The 16605-nt window shown below is 39.9% G+C and overlaps 1 protein-coding gene across 1 annotated transcript; it reads right to left on the bottom strand.

The window, feature by feature from the left end:
- Positions 1 to 240: 240 nt before the first annotated feature.
- Positions 241 to 6496, bottom strand: LOC104120995 (pentatricopeptide repeat-containing protein At4g35850, mitochondrial). Its single transcript, XM_009632881.4, has 13 exons — positions 6339 to 6496; positions 6091 to 6226; positions 5840 to 6002; positions 5310 to 5375; positions 5099 to 5196; positions 4545 to 4662; positions 4247 to 4456; positions 3175 to 3251; positions 2009 to 2102; positions 1352 to 1417; positions 1192 to 1269; positions 979 to 1080; positions 241 to 529 (listed from the first exon to the last, which is right to left on the bottom strand). Exons 1-13 carry the CDS (start codon positions 6361 to 6363, stop codon positions 431 to 433), a joined length of 1332 nt encoding a protein of 443 aa, XP_009631176.1. The 5' UTR covers positions 6364 to 6496; the 3' UTR covers positions 241 to 430.
- Positions 6497 to 16605: the final 10109 nt, after the last annotated feature.

Raw genomic sequence — 16605 nt, 5'->3', positions numbered from 1 at the left:
AGAAGTAACTTTTGATAGATGTCAATGAGATTAACAGTTCTGCAAATCAATTAAGAACAAAAACCATTTATCCTCTTAATATAAATACTCTTGTAGTACTTATTTACGAATCTTATGTGAAATTAGACGTATAATAAAAGAAACTAATTCCTAAGACATTGGCACTACACAGACCACGTCCCACATCCCACAGCTTGGTGTTTATACATTCTCTAAGCATTACGTAGTCAAGAAAAAGTATGACTAGCAGGTTGCAAATAAATACCATTACCTCCGTAAAAATGTCAATTAATCTATATATCTGGTCGACCCGGGTACATGAGCAAATGGCCTAAATTATGGAATAACAGGAAAAGGCAGACATTCTAGGGTACAAAAAGAACCCAATGGTTCAGGGCAATGTAGCTGCTGTACGGCCTCAATCTTCTGTCTACGGTCGTCCAGCTCCCACACCAAACCTCTTTCTCAGATTATTGTAGGTTCGAGAAACTAGTTGCAGTCTTGGATCATCAGCTGGTATCTCCCGAACCTGAAATGCACAGAAATTACCAAAAATTATGACCACATACATTAGAATGGAAGTGCCCTATTTCCAGATGCATCTCCGCTGGAGAAGTCATTAATTTTGAATAATCACAAAATAATGGTGGACTATAGCTCACTGGTTTTGCATCATTCTATTTCAACCTTTCAACAAAATCAAATTGAAAGAATGCAAGTACATCCAGTTTACTGCTGATCCAGACAAACCATAAGATATGAATATACTTTGGGATGAATCCTAATCGGTTATCTGGTAGACTTGTAAAAAAAAGATACTTGGAATTCTTGGTTGTCAATAGTAAGAGCAGCAAAGGACTTTGTCTACAGCATCTAAGAGCTGCTTGCAATCTACAAACCTTAGCATTATCTAATAATTGCCCTTTCCTCACGTGATGGAAGCACCAATGGATTCGCCATCAAGTAACGAAAACTCACCTTCAAGCCGTCGTAATACGCTTGAACAGCAGGAAATGTTGGTATAATTTTACGAGCTTGCATCATGTCCCATATCAGATTGGCAGTAGTATATCCACCAGTCTGCAAACAGTTAAGAAATAAAATAACTCGACATATGTGCTACTGTGATGAGAAAAGAGAAATGTAAAAGAAAGGTAAGGGCTAAAAGTTTTTCCTTTTCTGCCTTCCCACCTTTTCACCCGCAGCAACAAGAAGGAGATCACTTCCCATTTTAGGACTCAGGAAGAAGTTCCTGGAGTTCATGTTTACCTGCACAAGTGAGAAAGTTTATCAGATGGAATCCACTCTTACATAACGAGAAATTGTTATAACATAATCAAACACACCATACCAGTGTCTCTTGAGCGAGTTGCATCCCGTCAGGAGTGTAACCGACCATTGCTCCCTCAACAAGTGTCTACAGCCAAATAAAAGTTGAGAATTGAGAATCAGCAAAGAGAAGATTCCAACTCAACTAATTACTTCTATAAGCACACATAAATTGGGGTAAGGTCTGCCTCTCTACTCCCTCGGGGTAGGGGTAAGGTATGCGTAAACTCTACCCTCCCCGACCCCACTTGTGGAATTTTATTGGGTTGTTGTTGTTGTTGTAAGCACACATAAATTGGCTTTCTGCAGGCGTTCTGCCTCATAGCAGAAAATCCACTAAACGAGAGCATGCCTGAGTTAAGATGACAGCTGCAGGAAGATACACTAGAGTAACAAGTCCTTTAACAGGTGGTGTTATGTTGTGATAGAACACCAACTTTATGGGGCAGATTTTTTTATTTTTTTTTGGGGATAAGTTGATGGATTTCATAGAAGGCATCAAGAAGATGCAAAATTCAGAATTTTCAGAGCAAAGGAATAGAAAAAGAAAAAGACAATGTTAGCTCTGTTACAAAAGGTTAGAATGAAGACACTGGTATGATGTGTTTGATTAGAGCTAACATTGTCTTTTTTGGAACATAATCAAACACACCATACCTAAATGTATTTTGGAACTTACCACATATAATTCAATCATAGGTGGTTTTCCCGAACTCATGTAGTCCTCAAAAAGTTTATGACCACGTTGCAGATCCCCAGAATGAAGATAACACCTGCACAAGCACAAAATCAAAACACATGGAGGCGAATCAAAGAGATGAAATATAGACTGAAATTCTCTAATTTCCAACAACATACAGAGAACTGCAGCTGACACTTTCCCGTCACATGTACGATTTGAAATACCATTGATATTTTTAAGTTTTCAGTAACTTGTGTTTATTGGATCAGGGATGTAAACAGTTTTCACTTCCCTTCCAACTAGACCAAACAACAGGACAGGAGGGATCAGGGATGTCAAATCAAAGTAAATCAATTAAGCCACCACTCGCTTCCCCTTCTCCTCCCCACTTGCTTGAGCCAACTGTGGTTACTTGGAACTCGTCCATGAAGTAAAATACCAATTATGGATATGATTCCCGAGAAATACTTAAGCCATCCCTATACGAACACGTCTGTCCAAGAACATCTTTTCCATTTGGCAAGAGCTCCTTTCTATAGTATTATCTCTTGGTAACGGTGTCTCTCTTACTTATAGATATTGAAAGAGGAAGAGGAAATATTATGGATTAAAAGTTAGTGGTTTTCATCTTGATTGGCTTGAAATTCTTAGATCAAAAGCTCAATGTCCAAGGAGATATCCAGAGAAGGGTTTCTGAATTTTGTATACTGCTTGTTTGCAGAGTTTGCTCTTTTTGTGGAAATAAAATATGCGCTCTAATGAAAGTCCGCCGGTTATGTTCAAGTGCCAGTTGAACAACACCATCAGAGTCATAACATATGAAGCTTAATGCCTCCTTGAAGGAAACTATGAAAAACTTTAGAATTATCATCACAGAGCCTAATAATATTTGGACCACCTGTCTCATCCAACGTTAAGAACCTTTTAGATTGAACACAGCATCTCTGGCAACCAACTCTGACAAACTTCATGGTGCAATTACATTATGCGTGACTTAATAATTTAATGCTTTGACTAAAAGTCCCCTATCTCCCTTTTTAATTGCTTAAGTCCTATACAGAGTTTTAATCTCTCCTCTGTGTGGATTGTGAGATTTATAATACTCTAACCCTTTTAACCAAATTATAGAGTTAAACAGTTGGAAGGAGGACGCAATACAATACCTCATGGTTTCCATCAAAATGAACACATCAGGTGTTTTACCGTCCTTGCTAAGCATCTCAAGAAGTGCATCGATCGCCTGCCATGAAGAAGAAACATAAGATCAAATAGAGATTGACAAATTATTAAGGATGACCATGCTTCATAGATAAACTCAAAAGATGGCAGTAGGTAGATACTTAAAGCACAAAGGCTTAATGTAGCTATGCAATCACTGACAATAATGTTAAGACCAACTTAACAAGGATTGTTATCTTCCTTCACTAAAGAAACTCATAAGCACCACTTGGACCTCTAGCATTCCTTCAATTTTAACAACATGACCTTTATCACAAAATGGTATGGAAATGCATTATCAAGTACTGTAAGGACAAGGCTCGGGCAATTGATGTTCATTGTGACTTACACTCTCAAGACAGAGAAAGGGAAACTGTCACTTTCATAAGGCTATGGTGCAACTCACGTCATAACATTTGTGATTTAATTGTTTCAATAAAATGTTTGTTTACTTGTCAAAGACTTAGGAGGGAAATACTACATTCAACCTTGATCTGATCCCTAACAATACTGACTCTGCTTATACTATTAAGAGATTTATGATCCATTGGTGTCATTATAACTTAAAAGTGCACAACACCTGACACCATACTAAGGTTTTCTTCAAAAGATTGAATTCAATATTCAAACAAGGCTTATTTCAATTCTTTTTTTCTCTCATAGAAAGAATCCCTGCAAAGGACTTGCTGATATAAAGACTAGACAAGATAAATTCTGAGTGCTAGGCTTTGAAAGTATTAAACTTACTTCACGTTCAAGCAATTAAACAATGTTCGGTCTATCTCAAAACTCAGTTATTTAAGACACTTGCTGAATCTGAGGTGTGCCTTGGGTTGTGGGGGGGGGGGGGGGCTGCTAGTGCAGATAATATGTTGGATTGGAACATCTAAATTAAATGAATGCCAAGTGTATGACAGGATACTTTACAGGAAGAATTAACAGAAATATTTGGGCCATATCTATTAAAAAAACTGAATCACAACTAATGATCTTGTCAGTGGATGTCAAATATGGTACCTCCACATTTTTTAGGTCTGCACAGGAATGAAATGCAACATGATAAACGGTGAATTCCCTATTTAAAAATCCACCACGCCGGAAAACAAACTCAGCAGTTGGGATATTGTAAAGTTCTTCTTCAGACATGCCCATCATGGATCTTACTGGAATGTCACTAGGTGCTTCAACTGCTGACCAACCCTTGGACTGCTCAACTAGCTCAAGAATCTTCTCCGGAAAATAACAAAATAAAATAAGTTAATAAACCAAGAAAATGGAAAATTTGTAAAAGCACATGGATGCACTTGTTACTCACCTTGGAAGCTACATCATCAGTGACAGGTTCCTTATTCTTGTGAGCAGCTATAAGTCCAGCATAGCAGAATTTATTAAGACCAAGACCAGCAGCAGTCATGTCCCTAACAATTGCATACCTGCAATGTTGGAAGGGCAGCCAATCAGATGCCGGAGCAAACGAATATTATGAATCCAACAGAAAAATAAACCACGTAACATCATGTTTTGGAAAGATTGGATAAAAGTTGACACTGAAACATCAACAAGGAGAGCAGAGAAGTTTTGGCGCTGCAAGAAACTTTATGGTTCTGCATCCAGTAGCTTGCTATAGCATATTAATCAAATATTGTTTTCACTGAATAAGCAGATTCTTTCAGTCAAATGAACTCTAATTGTATCAAGGTGTTATGCCGTGTAACTACTAATAATTTGCTGCATTCCAGACTATCCACTACATGATGGATCTAATCGTACAACTAACTAAACAGACATTGACATATGCCTTCAAATATACGCACGACCAATTGTGTAGTAGCAATAGATACAGTTGCAACCAGCGAGCAGCTTTCTTACACTCTGTCTACCCGACCAGCAGCTGCACACGCATTGAGGAGACAGATATAGGTCTGTCCAGTAGGCTTGACTTCAAATCTCTTCATTTCTTCCAAAAGCTACTTACAAAGAAGAAAAACATCAGTAATTATTTCAATGAACCATATCATTGCTGATAATTTCAGGCAAAATGAAGCAGAATAACACTGCAAGACAGAGTAAGGATACATACCCTTACTGCTTGTTCCGAATTTTTACATTTTCCACATGTAGATATCATGAAATTGTACAAAGCAACCTGTGATATTGGAAGAAGAACAACAACCCTCGTTGTTATAATAACTTCAAGGCTGGGTATAAATTACATACAAATCAACGGTAAAGGATATTAGCTGCTGTAGTTGTAGAGGTATCACTTAAGCCTAACTATCGTTAACTGAGGTGCAGTCAGCTTAACTGTAGCCAGCCGAAGTAGTAAGTCAATTGTTGTAGTTAGATGGAGTTAGTATTTAGTTATATGTAGTTAGTTACTTGTATAAATAGGCTTTGTAATTAACTGTACTTTGGTTATGCATTCATTTTGGAGAGCTTACAGAGAAAGCTAAGAAATTCTCCCCAATTCTCTCTCTCCCTCTCTCTCTCTCTCTCTCTCTAGTCTCTTTCTCACTTCATTTCGTGTACACTCTTGTTGATAATTCAGTGATTCAACAAATATGTAAACTCTATACAAATATGAAAAGCAAGCATAGGAAGGAGACATACATCAGGGACCAAGCCCATGGCTTTCATTTCGTCACGGAAAAAGAAAGCGTCTTGCAAGCGAGCACCTTTCATTGTCCCAATAAGAAGTGAATGAAATGTATCTCTCTCTGGCTTTACACCATCCAGCATCATGTCATCATAAACATCCCTCAACAAATAATGCCTAATTCACATTCATACATAAAAATGAACCGTAATTCAAATCAATCAATTACGCCTTAATCAATTGGAGTAATTATATAAAAAATTACCTTCGCTGAGCAGTAAGAGAGCTAATAACAGTGCTGTATTCAGCCTCATTGTTAGCGTAGTTTCTCTTGGCGTACTCTTCCGGTGTAGCCGCGAAGTATCGACGCCCTATAGTTCGAATCAGTAGATTTCTGGGTCCTGAAAAACGATTTTGGAGAAACAACAAATTCGTTAATAGTTATAGGAGTATCATTTTATTAAACAGCAAAATATATGAAGAAAATGGAGATTGAGTTTTTGAGAAGAGTACCAGAGAGGGTTCGGAGGAGTTTCATGGCTGCAGCATCAACTGAGAACTATGAGTGTCGACTTACTATTGGAGAAAGTGTGCATCTCAATTAAACCCTGGGACTCGAGGTTTTGGAGCAAGATGCCTACGTGGCATTCGTATAGAGGTGAGGTTCAACGATTCTGCGCCCCCTATGGCTTTCCTCGACTTGGTTACCGGGGCGGGCAAACCCGGGTCACGTTAAACTAAACTTAAGCAATATTTTTTAAATTTTTTTGTCCCCAGCTAACAATTAGCATTAGATGTATGACATATTCTTGGTTGTATCTCATTACCCTCGAAATGGGATAACAATTGAATTTGTAAGTGATTTTAAGGATATGCAGATTAACTTGATACAAAGTGATAATTTAGATTGCAATTGAAATAAATAATGATAAAGTAAATGCAAATTACACGAATTGGACAATTTCAGCCTTGGAATGTTAGCCACCCTCGAGCCGAATGCACTTCGATCGGTATCAAGACACAAAAAATTAAAAGCTTAAAGAGAATAATAATAATATATTACTTTGGAATACGTATTACAATGTGCTAAATGAATTATCAAACCCCTTTTATATAATAGAGGAATCCTACTTTATGTACAATTCTATAAAAGGTAAAAAATCTCTTAATTTGCTGATTGTCGGTTCCTTATTGATACGTACCGAGATTCCCGGCATAATATCCGACCGATTACGAATATTTTGGTCTTCTGTTATGCTAACAATGTTTCGGGCTAAGATCGATTTCGGGATCACGGCCTCGATATTCTCGAAGGCATGCGTTCCAACCCCCGGTTCTAGCCCGGTGGGACTTGGGGTCGATCTTCAGTCCTTTATTGCTATGTTCCGAACCTAAACTACCATGTCGTATGCGAGCTTGATTTCGACCGTATACAGATAGTCCCCTTGTTTTTCGGAGAGTAGATGACGAGAAACGACATGAGCTTCCGATTCTTACTTCGATACCCCGCGACAGAAATGACAAAACAAACGAAACGTTTGATCAGACAAGTCTTAATGGCATTAAATGCATGTCAGCCGTCGGTCGTCCATTACTGGATGTGAACAGCCACTGAAATACTATAAATACCTCTTCCTTTGTTCATTCCAACTTTACATTCAAACCTTTTACCCTCGTACTTTCAAAATTTCAATACTTTCTAGCAGTTATACTTTGGTCATTTGAGATCATTTGCAAGAACCCTTGTTCATTTCCATCTCAAACCATCAAGTGTACTCCTTTAACTTCCTCACTTTCCTCATTTTCCCTCTATTTTCAAAGAAATGGCGAAGACTTCAAAAATCGTTCCCCAAAAAGAAATTCCTACCCCGCGGTCGGCTACCGAGGAGACCTTTTCGCGTACTACTGTCGAGGAACTAGTACCGGACCCCCCCATTGAAAATGTTCGTCCCTGGAGGATGCTCGGTAACCGTCGATTTCAAGGTTGAAAAACCTTCCCCCGTACAAGGCCGGTGTGAGGAGGTCTCAAGATACATATGCTCGATCACCGAAGAAGTCCTCCCTACAGTAAAAAAAGGATTACAATTGGGTTGATAAGCACGTGGTGGTTCCCGGACCCAGTGAAGACATCACCACCCACGTCAAGGGATACTTAAGTGTTTACAATTATCCTTTTACGTTGGCCCATTGGATCTGGTCATCATCGACTTCTGCAAAAGATACGAGGTTGTAAGGACACATAAAAATTTAAACTAAAATCTCGGGGTTTCGTGGCGCCAAGATAGATTCCTACGTTATTATAGTATAAATTCTTCGCGGCGAGCTTGCTCGCCGTGGTTCAGACTTTTTGGAGTGAACAGTACCCTACGAACTTAGAGAAAAATGTTTAGCAGAAGAACGCATTTCTGCGGCCTATTATGTGACCGCATAATCACTCTGCGGACCGCATAATGGCCGCAGAGTGAAGCAGAAAGTTTGGCCAATTTGAGGTCAGCTTTGCGGCCGATTATGCGACCGCATAATCGATATGCGGACCGCATATTGGTCGCATAATTCCTCTTGGGTTTCTGCGGGAGGGAGTTTTGCGGTGCATTATGCGACCGCAGAACAAGTATGCGGACCGCATACTGGTCGCATACCTGTGCCGAAAGTTGAGGCCCCTGAGGGCCATTTCTGCGGTCACTTTGCGGACTGCATAGCCATTATGCGGTCGCATATGCAACCGCAGATCTGTGTCGGGACTCCTAATTTCTAATTTTTTTTACCCGACCCTGTGTCGATATAACATATGCCATAGTCTATTTTGAGCTCATTTTCTGAAACTATAGAGTGAGAGATGGAGCCTTAGAGTGAGAAAGTGATCCTCATCAATTATTCTTCAATTCTTGCTTGAAACTTTGAAGATTATCAAGGAAAGCAACCTAGGCCTCCATCCTAGAGGTAAGAATCTATACCCTAGCCCTAAATTTTGAAACTTATACTGAAAATGAGTAATTAATAAGATGGTCCATGGGTATAAGGGTTGTTTATCTTGCATGTATGTGTGATAAAGAGTGTGGGGAGAAAGTGAGCTAGAACCATGAATATTTTCCTAATTCTAGGTTCAATTTGTATATTGCTAAAATAGATTAAAGTTGCTAAGGATTCCGGATAATTGTAGAGTCTAAAGAAGCGCAATTGAGGTATGTATGGCTAACTCTCTTCTTCCTAGAATCGAACTCTTGGTGTCCAAATAATTGGTGTAAGTTCTGACTTGATCATACTAGAATTGTTTGCCTTAGTATGTTGGGTTGGAAGATTCATGTTCCCTAATTCTTTTAGATGTTTACCATGTCATCATGCTACTTGAGAACGTTATTATGATTTTCCAAGTTCCTTCCCTTTTATGTGTAATGCCTTATGTGATGATACTTATCGACATGAATGATGATGTTATTTGAACGGATAAAAAGGGAAAGACTTGAATTGTAAAATGTTCCCAAGTGCCAAGAACTACTTAATAAATGAGGTTGTTTGTGCCATGTAACGAAAGATGGGAAAGAAATGTGAATTGAGTGAACAATTGAAAGAGGTTATGTCTCAAGTGAGATGGCTTAGCTGATCGGGCCGAGATCGGACATTATGCTGTACACATGGTGGCATTTGTGTTGGAACTATTGATTTACATTATGGATATGGATATGTCTCACATGAGATGGCTTAGCCGGTCGGGCCGAGACCGAACTCCGTGTAAAATCACGGTGGCATTGTGAGTTGTGGCATTTGGCACTAAAGATTATTAACCTAAAAAGATGGAAAGATTGAATCGGAAACTATGTGATCCTTACTTGGTGTTTTTGTGTATTTATGTGAAGCACTTATTGATTATTATGATTATCTTCTCCTCGTTTCACTGTTCATTCTACTAAGATTTATGTTTGCCTTACATATTAGTACTATTCGACAGTACTAACGTCCCTTTTACCGGGGGCACTACATCTTTGAATGGATGTAGGCGGTTCCATCACAGATAGCGCTGATCGCAGACATCGCTGATTGCAGATAGTGGTGTCATCACAGCAGTCTTGGTGAGCCTCATTTCCTCCTGGGGTCATGTAGTCCTTCTTTTGTAGAAGTTTTCACATTTTGAGGTATAGCCGGGGGCCTTGTTGCCGGCATTGTCATGTTGGTCTTTTGTATCATTAGAGGCTCTGTAGACGTTTATGTGGGTCGTGTATGGGTATCGGAGTGGTCACTGGACTAAGTTGTATTTTAGAAACTTAACTATGGCATAATGTATAGCACTCCCGGGTAAGGAATTCTGTTAACCTAGAAGAAGGTGTGAAGCACTCCCGAGTTCTGTGGTTTTAGCACAGTCGCTTAACAATTAATACTTGGCGTAATTATCTGATTTATTACATATTTTAAACCCATTGTGCATTTTTGTCTTTTACCGCCTTTTAATATTTATGAAATTTATTTGAACAAGTCACGATGTCGCACACTTATCGTTTTGGTACACATTGCAAACCGCACCACGTGAAACGCACCCGCGATTTACAACATATTTATTTTTATTATTATTTGAAGTTATGGTCAAGTCGCGTGAAACACGCACTTGAATTGAGGTTTACGTATCATGACTATGCCACAGGAACCGTGCCCATAGTCACGATGATTTATTATTAATCGCGCCTAAATCAAGCTACGGTGTTCGAATATTATTCAATTACTAATTTTGACATTATTGTAAGGTCATGAGATATGTATATTGTTATGGAGGAAATAAAGTAAATTAATTATGGAAAAAGTTGTCTAGCTTGTGAATGTTTATTTGTTTTTGGTCATGTGCAATAATTAGCTCATAAATACGTTAGGGAAGTTCAATTAAAGTGTTACACCAATCATGGCCCAACCTAATCTCTTATAGTTTTACTGCTAACCAATATTTGAAATTAGACTAAATTTATGGCAGGAAAAGATAGATACATGCAGGATCAATTTAGTCACTAAGATATGAGATCAAAATGAAACTAAATCATGCTAAAATGGAAAGCCATTACTTCATTGAATAAACAAGAAAAGTAACGAATTAATACATATTCATCAATAAAATTAACCGTATGAACTACTAAAAAGGACAATAAATTAATCTTAACAAATACTCAACATGAGAACAAATTAATCTTAGCACACTCAGATGCGAACTCGATCATATCATACTCAAAGTTAAATTAAAACAAAGTGACTCAAAACATTAATGAGAAAAAAAATAGAAAGAGAAGTGAACCTTTTTATTGATGATTGTGGATTTTAATTTTCCACTTTCTTTTACTTTTTTTATTAAACAATTTCTACCTACTTTTACTTTTAATTTTTAATTTTATATTTCTAGTTTTCCTATTTTTTAATTCCCATCCGAATTTTATTTTCTTCAAAATAATAATTAATTTTTATTTATTTTCGATTTTTAATTCATTTTATTTAAAAATAAAGATAAAAAAATAAATATAAATAATACTAATAGTAATAATTGACCTTTTAAATTATTAATAATTTCTCTCTCTCTCTCTCTCTCTCTCTCTCTATATATATATATATATATATATATATATATATATATATATATATATGTATAACAAAGCTAAAAAATATATATTAAACTTCTGAAAATATTTACATAGTAGAAGGTGATAAAAATTCAAATATAGTCAAATATTAGATGCTCACAGGTATGATCAGAACTTTTCCCTAAAGTACTTATAATTTTTTAGATTATAGTTTGCCGAGGGTAGCCTTTAGAACCAGTTAAGAAAATTTTCAAGGCCTTATTTTTTATTACGGGTCTCGAACGTCTCCGAGCCGTTTTAATACGGTCGTAGCCTTATAGTTTGGGTGTTTTCCAGTGGGCTTGTCACCTCGAGTTATCCGGACTTGCCTAAGATAACAGTCCCCAAATGGGGATGGCCGTAGCCTTTAAGGTTCAGGCACTACCTAATAGGTCTTGTGCCCCCGGGCTCTGATAACCCAGGCCGTCTGAGTTTGTCTTTGGATGGCAATCCCCGAGTGGGGGTGATCGTTCGAACCCGAATTAAGGCGGCCCTTGGGCTCGATGCCTTTAGGGGATCGGATGTAGAAAATTTCTTAAGAGAAAAAAAGAAAAAAAAATTAAGGGGCAAGATATTTATCCGCAAGGTAGAGACTTCTTTTTATTCTTGTGCATAATAGTTACACATGTGTACAAGCTTTGTGTCAGGGCTTGAGCAGTCTATTTGGGCATGGTTTATTTGACCGTTTGGACCTTATAGTAAGTCATATCGATCGAGTCGAGACCATTCAATCAAAAAGTTTTTTTCCTTGCTAAAGTCATTATCCGAGGGTGATGCCCTCTAGTGTTCGGGACCGATCGTAGAGAGGCCTCGAATATTGTTGTCGTGATCTCCGATATCGGTTTGTAACCGGCCTTCAATACTAAGTTAGCACGATTTACTGTTGCCTCGTTAAAAACCTTGCCAGAAAACCCATTTGGGACAAAACATTTTCAAGTGAAAAAGAGTGCAACGCGTACTTTCAAGCTTAAAAGTTGTGTCGTTCTTTGACGGCCGCCTGCAAGTATTAGTTCAAAATTCAAATAAGTAAAAGGAATGAATGGGGTCGTACCTTAGCAGTAATATCGTTTCAAGTGAGTTATGTTCCAGTTGTTTGGTAGTTCCTCACCGTTCATTGTTCCGAGTTTGTACGATCCCTTACCAGTGATCTCGATAATTTGATAAGGACCTTCCCAGTTCGGCCCCAACTTCCCTTCGTTTGGGTTTCGGGTAATTAGTGTGACATTCCTTAAAACCAAGTCCCCGACATTGAAATGTCGATGGTTAGCTCTTTGATTGTAATACCTCTAGATCCGTTGCTTTTGGGCGGCCAACCGAACAAGGCGATTTTTCATCTAATAGCTCCAGGCTTGTATTTATGGCCTCGTCATTCGATTACTTGGTTGCATATCGGACCTTGAGACTTGGTTCTCCGACTTCAACTGGTATTAGAGCTTCGGCGTCGTAAACTAGCGAGAACGGGGTGGCCCCGGTACTGGACTTCGAGGTCGTACGGTATGCCCATAGGACTTCAGACAAGATTTCCTTCCATTTTCCTTTGGCGTTGATTAATCTCATTTTGAGTTTTTGCAGTATGGTTTTTTTGGTTGATTCTTCTTGTCCCTTCCCACTAGGGTGGTGGGGTGTTGATATGATCCTTTTGATCTTATGGTCTTCGAGAAACTTGCTCACTTTGCTGCCGATGAACTACTTCTCGTTGTCGCACACGATCTCGATCGACATTCCGAACCGACATATAATGTGATCCCAAATGAAATCAGTGACTTCTTTTTTCTGACCTTCTCATATGCCTGGGCTTCCACCTATTTAGAAAAATAGTCAGTCATAAATAATATAAATTTAGCCTTAAAAGGTGCCCACGGAATGGGGCCGACGATGTCCATTCCCCACTTCATGAACGACCATGGTGACAAACCGAATGCAATAGCTCCCCGAGTTGATGAATCATCGGAGCATGTCTTTGACATTCATCACATTTTTGTATGAACTCCTTCGCGCCCTTTTCCATATCGATCCAGTAGTAGCCGACTCTGATTAATTTTTGAACCACTGATTCAGCTCTTGAATAATTTCCACAGGTGCCTTCGTGGATTTACCTCAGAACGTACTTGGTGTCTCCCGGTCCTAGACATATCGCGAGCCGTTCATCGAATGTTCTTCTGAACAGGGTTCCGTCTTCGGACAAACTAAATCAAACTGCCTTCATACGCAAGGCCCTCGATTCTTTTGGATCCGAAGGCAGTTTTCCGACCTTCAGATATTCTATATATTTGTTTCTCCAGTCCCAAGTTAGGCTCATTGAGTTAATCTCGTCATGGCCTTCTTCCACTACTGATCTCATGAGTTGTACGACTGCCTCAAATTGAACTTGTCATCCTCGACCGACGATCCTAAGTTAGCAAAGGGTTTATGCATTATATTTCGCAATGGGTAAGTAGTCATAACACATATAGGATGACATTGAAAATATGGTTTCAGCTTCCTAGAGGCGCTTAGCAAAGCGAGCGCCAATTTTTCTAGGTGAGGGTACCTAGTTTTGGCCTCACCTAGAGTCCTGCTAACATAGTAAATTGGAAATTGCGTACCTTGCTCTTCCCGGATCAAGACTCCACTTACCGCTATCTCCGATACTGCCAAGTACAGGTATAGTTGTTCATCTGTCTTCAGCGTGTGAAGCAGTGGTGGGCTCGATAGATACCTCTTGAGTTCCTCCAAGGCCCGTTGGCACTCCGGGGTGCATGAGAAGTTATTCTTCTTCTTCAATAGTGAGAAGAATCAGTGGCTCTTATCGGAGGACCTCGAGATGAATCGCCACAGGGCGGCTATGCGTCCGGTTAATCTTTGCACGACCTTCACATTGTCCACAACCGTGATATATTCGATGACTTTGATCTTGTCGGGGTTAATCTCGATTCCCCGGTTGTACACCATGAATACGAGGAATTTACATGATCCAACTCCAAACACACATTTCTCCGGGTTCAGCTTCATATTGTATTTCTTCAATATGTTGAAGATTTCCTACAAATGTTTTAAATGGTCCTCTACTCGCAGGGACTTAACCAATATATCATCAATGTAAATCTCCATTGATTTTCCTATTTGTTCCTCGAGCATCCGGTTTACTAGGCATTGGTAAGTGGCACCGCCATTTTTTAATCCGAATGGCATCACTTTATAGAAATATGTGCCGTATTTAGTGATGAAAGAGGGTTTTTTCGATCACCTGGGTTTATCCGTATTTGGTTGTACCCTGGAATAGGCATCGGGAAAACTGAGGATCTCGTGGCCGGCCATGGTATCGATCATGCGATCGATGTTGGGCAAAGGGAAGGAGTCCTTGGGACATGCCTTATTCAGATCATTATAGTCTACACACATTCTAAATTTATTCCCTTTTTTAGGGACTACCACTATGTTTGCTAACCAATCCAGGTATTTAACCTCCCGAATGGACCCTATTTTAAGGAGTTTAGATAGCTCGTCCTTGATGAAAGCATGTTTGACCTCGGACTGGGGCCTCCTCTTCTGCTTGACCGGGTAGAACTTAGGGTCCAAGCTTAGCTTTGGAGTGGTTATCTCCAGCGGGATCCCTGTCATATCAAGGTAGGGCCAAGCGAAACAATCTTCGTTAGCTATAAGAAATTGAATAAGTTTTTTCCTGAGCTCGGGGCTTAACCCCGTGCCCAGGTATACCTTTCGATCGGGCAAATGTTCGGTTAGTACGACTTGTTCCAGTTCTTCGACCGTTGATTTTGTAGAGTCGGAATCATCAGGGGCTATGAATGATCTGGGGACTCCTTAGTCGTCGTCCTCGTCTACTCTTCGTTCCTCCGATTCCGTCGAGGCTGGTATCGGTGATTGCTATTTGGCTCCGTCTTTGACCATCCGATTCGGATCCTCCGATGTTAAGAGTGTGGATGCCGAGATCACCTCATCGACTACGAACATCTCCTTGGTGGTTGGTTGTTCCCCATAAACAGTTTGGACTCCTCTCGGTGTTGAGAATTTCAGCACCTGGTGTAGTATTGAGGGTACTGCTCTCATGTTGTGAATCTATGGCCTCCCGAATAAAGCATTGTATCTCATATCCCCTTCGATTACATAGAACTTCTCTTCCTGCATGGTTCCGGCGACGTTAACCGGTAATGTTATTTCCCCTTTAGTGGTCTCACATGCCATGTTGAACCCGTTCAGGACTCGGACCGTAGGTACGATCTGATCTTGTAGGCCGAGTTGTTCCACGACCCTTGATCTGATGATGTTAGCTGAGCTATCTGGATAAATTAACACACGCTTAATTTGAGATTTATTTATGAGTACCGATATTACCTGTGCGTCGTTGTTGGGCTGCACGATCCCCTCAACGTCTTCGTCGTTGAAAGACAAGGTTCCTTCTAGTACGTAATCCCGAGTTCGTTTTTCCCTTGTGATGGATATTTTGGTGCATTTCAGTATTGGACCCTGGGGAATATCGACCCCACTGATGATCATGTTAATGACGTGATGAGGCTCTTCCTGCTCGGTCTGCTTATTAGAATCCCTGTTCCTGAAGTGGTTCTTGGCCCGATCACTCAGGAACTCTCGGAGATGCCCGTTGTTGAATAGTCGGGCCACCTATTCTCTTAATTGCCGGTAGTCTTCGGTTCTATGGCCATGAGTGCCATGATATTTTCACATTAGGTTGGGATCCCTTTGGGATGGATCAGGCTATAAGGGTCTAGGCCATTTGGTGTCTTTGATGTGTCCGGTGGCAGATACAATAGCGGCGACATCGATGTTGAAGTTATACTCCGATAATCTCGGTGCTTCTTTAGGCCCGACGGGCCTGTCGAAGCTGTTTTTGCTCATGAGTCCCCGGTTGCTCTAACCTTGATCACTTCTCCTTTCCTTTCTCATAGAGTTTCTCCCGGATCCACTACTTCTCCGGTCTCCATTGTACGGCTAATATCAATCCCTGTTTGATCTCGGTTCAATATCGATGTCTCTCTTGACTCTGTCGATGGTTCTGACGGGATACACGAACCCGGAAGGGGCACCAAGCTGATCATCTTCGACCCTGATTTTTGATTGATATCAGTTATGGACATCGGCCCAAGTGAGAGCCGGATATTCTACCAAGTTTTGTTTTAACTGTTGTGAAGCCAACGAGCTCCGATCGTCGAGTCCTTGGGTGAAAGCCTGAACGGCCC

Source organism: Nicotiana tomentosiformis, chromosome 2 (genome assembly GCF_000390325.3).
Source record: "Nicotiana tomentosiformis chromosome 2, ASM39032v3, whole genome shotgun sequence".
Classification (NCBI taxonomy): domain Eukaryota; kingdom Viridiplantae; phylum Streptophyta; class Magnoliopsida; order Solanales; family Solanaceae; genus Nicotiana; species Nicotiana tomentosiformis.
The sequence above is the reverse complement of the archived record's forward strand: the minus strand, read 5'-3'. Positions and strand labels throughout refer to the sequence as shown.

Excerpts from the sequence above, each read along its gene's own strand:
- LOC104120995 (XM_009632881.4), bottom strand. The coding sequence starts at position 6,363 with ATGAAACTCCTCCGAACCCTCTCTG. Across the intron at positions 6,003-6,090 it reads TCTCTTACTGCTCAGCGAAG|GCATTATTTGTTGAGGGATG; the intron begins GTAATTTTTTAT and ends AATGTGAATTAG. Across the intron at positions 1,270-1,351 it reads AACTCGCTCAAGAGACACTG|GTAAACATGAACTCCAGGAA; the intron begins GTATGGTGTGTT and ends TCACTTGTGCAG.